Source organism: Callithrix jacchus, chromosome 18 (assembly GCF_049354715.1).
Source record: "Callithrix jacchus isolate 240 chromosome 18, calJac240_pri, whole genome shotgun sequence".
Classification (NCBI taxonomy): Eukaryota; Metazoa; Chordata; class Mammalia; order Primates; family Cebidae; genus Callithrix; species Callithrix jacchus.
Window position 1 is genome coordinate 16,216,760 of NC_133519.1, and position 8,866 is coordinate 16,225,625.

Consider the following 8,866-nt stretch of genomic DNA (forward strand, 5'->3'; position numbering starts at 1 on the left):
CCTATCTCTGCTAAAAATACAAACAAACAAAATTAGCCAAGAGTGGTGATGGGGGCCTGTAATTTCAGCTACTTGGGAGGCTGAGGCTACAGAATCACTTGAACCCAGAAGGCAAAGGTCACAGTGACCAGAGATCACGCCATTGCAGTGCAGTCTAGGTGATGACTGTAAAACTCCATCTCAAAAAAAAAAAAAAGAAAAAAGAGAGAGAACTAAAAAAAGACTGAGGCTTAAGCACTTGCCTCATTAAGTGGAAAACTATCAAAATAAGAATTTTAAAGTAATGACTGGGTGTGCTGGCTCATGCCTATAATCCCAGCACTTTGGGAGGCTGAGGCAGGCAGATCACAAGGTCAGGAGATCAAGACCATCCTGGCCAACATGATGAAATCTGTCTCTTCTAAAACACAAAATATTAGCCGGGCATGGTGGCATGCACCTGTAGCCCCAGCTACTCAGGAGGCTGAGGCAGAGGAATCGCATGAAATGGGGAGGCGGAGGTTGTAGTGAGCCAAGATCATCCCACTGCACTTTAGACTGGTGACAGAGCAAGAATCTGTCGCAGAAAAAAATAAAAAAAAAAGAATTTCGAAGTAATAAAAAGTATTTGTCCACATCAACTATATCTAGGACAATGCCCTGCCTTGTATTATTTTTTATTTATGTGATCAAAAGTCAAATCCATGTAATTAGCAAAATGGCACAAGCTGCTTATTTACCCCTCTTTATTCTAAAAAATTGTGTAGAAGAATAACAGTGAAACAATTTGTAATACACATATCAAAAAACTGTTATTCCTGCCTACATTTCCAGATAAAACACAGGTGTCCCAAAACCAATATAAAATGCAAGCTACTCTGAATGAAGTTGCAAATATAGAGCCATGTGCTATGACAAGGGATGATTCCACAGGAGAGCACTTTTCCCCAAAAGAGCTTTCATCTTTGACAGTGTGCTTCAGACAGCTGATGCCAGAGAGGGAGTGACCAGCACAGTATACCATCAAGATTATTGCTAGACTCCCTCAGCTCGAGCACTACTCCATCAGATGTCAAAAACATGGAATTCTTCAGTATAAACATACACAAGATACAATTAAAAAAGCCACATACTGAGAAGGTACTAGTAGGACAAAATAAGAACAAGTGAACTTAAAATGCAGCAAAAAGGAAAACATTTTAACAGTCAAAATGAATGAACAGGCCGGGTGCAGTGGCTTACACCTATAATCCTAGCACTTTGGGAAGCCGAGGGGGGCGGATCATGAAGTGAGGAGTTCAAGACCAGCCTGGCCAGCGTGGTAAAACTCCATCTCTACTAAGAATACAAAAATTAGCCAGGCACAGTGGAGAGAGCCTGCAGTCCCAGCTACTCGGGAGGCTGAGGCGGGACAATGGTTTGAATCCAGGAGGCAGAGGTTGCAGTCAGCCGAGATCACACCACCGCACTCCAGCCTGGGCAAGCACGCTGGCTCACAACTGTAATCTCAGCACTTTGGGAGGCTGAGGCAAGTGGATCACCTGAGGTCAGGAGTTTGAGACCAGCCTGACCAATGTGGTATAACCCCATGTCTACTAAAAATACAAAATTAGCTGGGCATGGGGCGCATACCTGTAATCCTAGATACTTGGGAGACAAAGGCAGGAAAATCGCTTGAACCCCAAGAGGCAGAGGCTGCAGTAAGCCAAGATTCCACCATTGCACTCCAGTCTGGGTGACAGAGCAAGACTCCATCTCAAAAAAAAAAAGTTCAGCCAGGCACAGTGGCTCACGCCTGTAATCCCAGCACTTTGGGAGGCCGAGGCAGGTGGATCACAAGGTCAGGAGTTCAAGACCAGCCTGGCGAACATGGCGAAACCCTGTCTCTACTAGAAATACAAAAATTAGCCAGCCGTGGTGGTGGGAGCCTGTAATCCCAGCTACTCAAAAGGCTGAGGTAGGAGAATTGCCTGAACCTGGGAAGCAGAGGTTGCAGTGAGCCAAGATTGTGCCACTGCACTCCAGCCTGGGCAACAAGAGTAAGCCTCAATCTCAAAAAAAAAAAAAAATTAAAAAAAGTTCACTGCCGACCCTTACAAACACAGCAGTTCCAATTCCATACCAAATCAATATACCCTTTCAGAAATACTATTCTGTAAAGGCACTCAGAAACAGCAATGGCAAAATGGTATTGACAAGAATGTAACCTAGAAACCTTTTATACCTTACCTCCTTCTTCCTTGACTTCTTCACTAGGGTCTCCTGAACAAGGTTCCTTCAGGATAGGATGACCGCGTCTGTCTTCTTGGGTAACTGGCCCGGGCCTGAGTGTAATTTTCTTCCCTCTCTTTGAGCCAGTAGACTGGAGTTTTCCTTTACCAATGCGTATATTAAGAGGGTGAAAAGACTCCAACGAAGGTAGCGTAATTCCCTGAGAGATGGCCACATCAACACCTTCTAGAATAGGTACATTTGTGTCCTGGGTGAGCATCCCAGAGCTCAGAGATGTATCTTCCATACCAAGCTGATTTCCTGCATCCTGCACAGATTGTACTTCAAAGCCAGCTACTCGGCCGTGACTTGGATCCCAGGACAGTGACACTGACCTCAAGTCCTTTACCTGGTCAGATTCTGGTTTAACAGCTGATTCTACATCTACATTGTTTTCCTCCTGATTGCCTTTATGCTGTAAGGACTCTGTCACTGCAGTTCTTCTCTTCTTACAGGGCAACATTTTAAAAGTCCCACTTTTGTTCCATTCTGAAAGGAAAAAAACAAGTTCTTACTGCTTTCATATTAATTAATGGTAATAACATTTACTCAATTATCTTTTCACTTATTCACATTCAGTCATGAATATAATACTTCACACCAAATGCACAATTTCCCTTTAGGTGGAAGATGAGAGACAGTGGTTAGAGTGACTGAGTTCAAATCTCACTGATTACTACTGATGGATTATTGTTACACCTTAGCCAAGTGATCTAACCTTGCAAGCCTTCCGTATCCTCAACAGTAAAAAATAATTGCTCTTACTTCATAAAATTGTTTAAAGAATTAAAGAGTGATTATTAATGTATTATTATTACCATCAGGGTGGTAGATGCATGATGCTGAGAATAAACTGTGGAGTCAGACTGTCTGGATGTTTCCCAAGTCAACTTCTCTCCAGCTTTATGACCTTGCATAAGTTACTCAACATGAATCTCAGATTCTTCAGCTATAAAATGGAATATAATAGCATCTACTTCATTAGACAGTAAATGATCAATAAATGTTTGCTACTGTTGTTTTCATAAACAGGTTATTTCCATTAATAGAAACAAATCAAAAGCAAAGTGATTTTTTTTTTTGAGACGAAGTTGCCGGGCGCGGTGGCTCACGCCTGTAATCCCAGCACTTTGGGAGGCCGAGGCAGGTGGATCACGAGGTCAAGAGATCAAGACCATCCTGGTCAACATGGTGAAACCCCGTCTCTACTAAAAATACAAAAAATTAGCTGGGCATGGTGGCGTGTGCCTGTAATCCCAGCTACTCAGGAGGCTGAGGCAGGAGAATTGCCTGATCCCAGGAGGCAGAGGTTGTGGTGAGCCGAGATCGCTCCATTGCACTCCAGCCTGGGTAACAAGAGTGAAACTCCGTCTCAAAAAAAAAAAAAAGACGAAGTTTCACCATGTTGGTCAGGCTGGTCTTGAACTCCCGACCTCAGATAATCCTCCCGCCTTGGCCTCCAAAGTGCTTGGATTACAGGAATGAGACACCATGCCCGGGCGACAAAGTGTGATTGTTTAAAAGATTAGGCTATGTTGGCTGGGCGCAGTGGCTCACACCTGAAATCCCAGCATTTTGGGAGGCCAAGGCAGGTGGATTACTTGAGGTCAGGAGTTTGAGATCAGCCTGGCCAACATAGTGAAACCCCATCTCTACTAAAAATACAAAAAAATTAGCCGGGCATGGTGGCAGGCGCCTATAATCCCAGCTACTCAGGAGGCTGAGGCAGGAGAATTGCCTGAACCCAGGAGACGGAGGTTGCAGTGAGCCGAGATCGCTCCATTGCACTCCAGCCTGGGTAACAAGAGCGAAACTCCGTCTCAAAAAAAAAAAAAAAATTAAAATTAAAAAAATAGGCCAGGCGCGGTGGCTCAAGCCTGTAATCCCAGCACTTTGGGAGGCCGAGGTGGGTGGATCATGAGGTCAAGAGATCGAGACCATCTTGGTCAACATGGTGAGACCCCGTCTCTACTGAAAATACAAAAAATTAGCTGGGCATGGTGGCACGTGCCTGTAATCCCAGCTACTCGGGAGGCTGAGGCAGGAGAACTGCCTGAACCCAGGAGGCGGAGGTTGCGGTGAGCCGAGATTGCGCCATTGCACTCCAGCCTGGGTCGCAAGAGCGAAACTCCGTCTCAAAAATAAATTAATTAATTAATTAAATAAAATAAATAAATAAACCTTCCTTCAGTTTCTTCAGGACATTAGGGGAGACTCCCCATCCCCTCAACCAACTGATGTCCTTAGTAATTAAAGCTCAATAAAACGTGAAGATTTTGTTGATTCCTGTGAGATGGTGGTGACTGGATTTCTGAGAAACAGAATGGGAGTAGCCTAGGCAACTCTTTTATTTCACAAATAATTACTGAGGTACAAAAAAGAAATAGGAGGAAAAAAAGCTACCTCAGCTCCAGGCACCTCAAACACAGCAGTAGCTAGCTCTATAGCCCACTTTTTGGGGAACACAAGTCGGACCAACAAGGTGAATGAATGCCCATGGGGAGGCAGCCGCGGCACGGCCCTCTCCTAGGAAAACATTTTCAAAAGGGTCCTAACTCGCTTCCACCTCGGCGCCCAGGGCTTGCCCTAGTCCCCATTCCCAACTACACACCTTCACGCCCTTAACTTCCGCCACGCACCCAGCCCTCACCCCCAGACCCGACCCTCTCATCCTGGACTTCGTTCGCCCAGGTGTCCCAGCTCCCATCTGCCTCTTCCCGCCCCAACGCAGACAAACCTGCACCTTCACCAGCCAGCTTGATTCCGCGGAAACGGCTCTGGCACCACCGGAAGTCAGCCAACGGCGATGAGTTGCGTGCGCGTCCCCGAGCCTCGGAGCGCCGCGCCGCAGGGCATCAAGGAGCATGCGCCAAACACTAGGCGCCATCCCATCTTAGGGCAGAGTGAAGCCCAAGAGCTAGTGCGTCAGTTATTGGCATAAAAATTTAAAGGTACTACTTGGCTTTCTTCGCCCATGGAGTTAGTTACCCTACTCAAAACTGGGTTGAGATTCAATGGCTTAGTTTAACAACTAATCTGGGTGCCGGGCGCGGTGGCTCACGGCTGTAATCCCAGTACATTAGGAGACCGAGGCGGGAGGATCACCTGAGGTCGGGAGTTCGAGATCAGCTTGACTAACATGGTGAAATCCGTCTCTCTACTAAGCACACAAAATCAGCTTGTGTGGTGGCGGGTGCCTGTAATCCCAGCTACTCGGGAGGCTGAGGCAGGAGAATCGCTTGAACCCGGGAGGCGGAGGTTGCAGTGAGCGGGGATAGCGCCACCGCACTCCAGCCTAGGCGACAGAGTGAGACCCCGTCTCCAAAACATAAATTCATGACTAATTTTTCTCACCACGAGGCATCTGGGACACAGAACCAAGGGACTGAAGAAGTCATAAAATGTCAGAAAAAGAAGGCTCTACAAATAGTGCAGGCTCCTGATTAAAACTAAGGCAGTCTTGGACTCAGATTATGGTAATTATTCAAATATGCACAATATTCTGCATTTTACAAAATGCTCTCACATTCTCTTAGGTGACTTGGTCTCCACAATCAACTGTGAGATTATTATATCATATTCCAGTTTTCACAGGACAAAGTTCTGGCTCAGCTGAGTAGGTGATTTCACAACAGTACACAGACAGCTATTAAGGAGAATCAGGTGTTAAGTATCCTAACTGTAGCTAATAATTCATTGACCCAGTGCCCAGGAGGCTATCTGGGGTGTAACAGATGTTCAATAATTCAATACATGCTTTTTTGTTTTTTGTTTTTTTGAGACGGAGTTTCGCTCTTTTTACCCAGGCTGGAGTGCAATGGCGCGATCTCGGCTCACCGCAACCCTCCTGGGTTCAAGCAATTCTTCTACTACAGGCTGCGCCACCATGCCCAGCTAAGTTTTGTATTTTTAGTAGAGACAGGGTTTCACCATGTTGACCAGGATGGTCTCGATCTCTTGACCTAGTGATCCACCCACCTCGGCCTCCCAAAGTGCTGGGATTATAGGCGTGAGCCACCGCGCCCGGCCAATACATGCTTGTTGAATGAGTGAATGAACGAATGAATGAATCCTAAAATGATGTCATTCCACTTTTCCAGAAAATCAGAATGTCTGTGGAATCCACGGAGATTAAAAAAAAAAAGAAAAAGAAAAAGAAAAAACAATGTCATACTTACCTGGCAAGGGAGATACCATGATCACGAAGGTGGTTTTCCCAGGGCGAGGCTTATCCATTGCACTCCGGATGTGCTGACCCCTGCGATTTCCTCAAACGTGGGAAACTCGACTGCATGATTTGCGGCGGTGAGGGACTGCGTTCCCTCTCTTCGAAAGTAAGGAAAGAAAGAAAAGGAGAGAAAGAAAGAAAAAGAAAGAGAGAGAGAGAAGAAAGATGATAAAGAAAGAAAGAGGAAGGAAGGAAGGAAGGAAGGAAGGAAGGAAGGAAGGAAGGAAGGAAGGAAGGAAAAAGAAAGAAGGGAAGAAAGAGAGAGAGAAAGAAAAGAAAGAAAGAAAAACAGAATGTCAAAAGCTGGAAAAACGCTTTTAACCCTCTCATTTTACAGGTAAACCACCAACAAAAATTTATACATTTGAACTAATCCTATGTGTAAACAGCATCCTACAGGATGAAATTATCCCCAGCCAAAATGAAGGTTGAAATTTATGCCAACATGGCTATAATCGGCAGTAGTCTGACTGTAACCTGAATCACACCAACTCTCCCAAATACCAAGGAAGACTCTAGGAGCTCGGAGTTTCATGTGTGTTGTCCTTTGACCTACAGAATGCACAGATCTTTTGGTTGGTTTGGCCTCTCTCCTCTCTCTCTCTCCCTCTCCTCTCCCCATATGAAACTCTAAGCACTTGAGGTTCATGGGGAAAAAAAATTCAACACTGACACTAACTTTGACACTTTTCATTAGTCTTTTTTAAAAACAGCTATTGGCCTGGCGCGGTGGCTCACGCCTGTAATCCCAGCACTTTGGGAGGTCAAGGCGGGCGGATCATGAGGCCAGGAGTTCAAGACCAGCCTGGCCAATATAGTGAAACCCGTTTCTATTAAAAATACAAAAAAAAATTAACGGGGCATGGTGGTGGGCACCTGTAATTCCAGCTACTCGGGAGACTGAGGCAGAGAAATGCTTGAACCCAGGAGACAGAGTTGCAGATCGAGCCACTGCACTCCAGCCTGGGCAACAGAGCAAGACTCCGTCTCAAAAAAAAAATAAAATATAATAAAAACAACTTATTTTACATACCACAAAATCCATCTGTTTTTTGTTTTTTTTTTTTTTTTTTACTTTTTTTTTTTTCTTACTCGCGGCATCACTACTGATGAGCATTAAATGACTTTTTTTTTTTTTTTGAGACAGAGTCTTGTTCTGTTGCCAAGGCTGGAGTGCAGTGGTGTGATCTGGGCTCACTGCAACCTCCACCTACTGGGCTCAACCAATCCTCGTGTCTCAGACTCCCGAGTAGCTGGGATTACAGGCATGCACCACCACGCCTGGCTAATTTTTGTCATTTTAGTAGAGTCGGGGTTTCACCACGTTGGCCAGGCTGGCCTCGAACTCTTTATCTTAAGTGATCTGCCCAACTCGGCGGCCTCCCAAAGGGTTGGAATTACAGGCATGAGCCACGATGCCAGCTGATTTTTTTTTTTTTTTTTTTTTTTTTGAGGAATTGTCTCACTCTGTTGTCTAGGCTGGAGCAGAGCGGGACGATCTCGGCTCACTGCAACCCCCACCTCCTGGGTTCAAGCGATTCTTCTGCCTCAGCCTCCCGAGTAGCTGGGACTGCAGGCGTGCGCCACCATGCCCAGCTAATTTTTGTATTTTTTAGTAGAAACGGGGTTTCACCACATTGGACAGGATGGTTTCGAACTTCTTACCTCGCGCCCATCTCGGCCTTTCAAAGTGCTGGGATTACAAACGTGAGCCACGGCGCCTGAATGATTTTTTAAAATTAGTAGATTTTCCGAGTTGTGAAACCATCCCCAGGTTTGGTCTTTCATCAGAGTTTTTGAGGTTTAAGACAATTTTCATCCACTGTGAAATAGCCTAAAAAAAAAAGTTCGCCGGGCGCGGTGGCTCACGCCTGTAATCCCAACACTTAGGGAGGCGAAGGCGGGCAGATCACAAGGTCAGGAGTTCAAGATCAGCCTGACCAACATGATGAAACCCCGTCTCTAAGAATACAAAAATTAGCCGGGCGTGGTGGCACGTGCCTGTAATCCCAACTACTCAAGAGGCTGAGGCAGGAGAATTGCTTGAACCCGGGAGGCGGAGGTTGCAGTGAGCAGACGTCGCGCCACTGCACTCCAGCCTGGGCGACAGACAGCGAGGCTCCGTCTCAAAAAAAAAACGTTCCGTAATAACCTTTAGCAGTCTCAGACATGCATAATGACGGTAATCCATACTGAAATCCAGGCAGTACATAATTTTATTTTCCCAAAATTCTGGAATTCAGAACTGAGAACATTGTACTGCTATATTAAAGCCCAGGAAACCGAAATCAAGGGATTTCACATAATAATCTACGGACGCGTCCTACTCCTCGGTACTTTCTCGTTCTAGAACCACAGCCCGTCAGTGGGCGGGGCCTTATTCTCGGG

At 45.7% G+C, this 8,866-nt stretch overlaps 1 protein-coding gene and 1 non-coding gene across 24 annotated transcripts in view; one reads left to right on the top strand and one right to left on the bottom strand.

Annotated features, from left to right (window-relative positions):
* Positions 1-5,052, bottom strand: part of GON4L (gon-4 like) — a 96,976-nt gene extending 91,924 nt beyond the window's left edge. For 12 of the 23 annotated variants that reach the window (XR_013529405.1, XR_013529404.1, XM_078355865.1 and 9 more), the window contains exons 1-3: positions 4,988-5,052; positions 3,069-3,199; positions 2,209-2,739 (exon numbers count right to left, since the gene is read on the bottom strand). Coding sequence is in view for 19 of the 23 variants with exons in the window: in XM_078355865.1 (XP_078211991.1) it covers positions 2,209-2,713 (505 nt within the window). In the remaining 4 variants the exon portion in view is untranslated. Of the gene's footprint in view, positions 1-2,208; positions 2,740-3,068; positions 3,200-4,987 lie in introns of those variants that run through there. The other 11 variants (XM_078355866.1, XM_078355867.1, XM_008984570.5 and 8 more) reach the window with 3 other exon arrangements.
* A 1,368-nt stretch (positions 5,053-6,420) lies between these two features.
* On the top strand, positions 6,421-6,576 carry LOC118149382 (U1 spliceosomal RNA). The gene has a single exon (XR_004736759.1). It is a non-coding gene; the product is annotated as a U1 spliceosomal RNA (small nuclear RNA).
* The last annotated feature ends 2,290 nt before the right edge of the window (positions 6,577-8,866 follow it).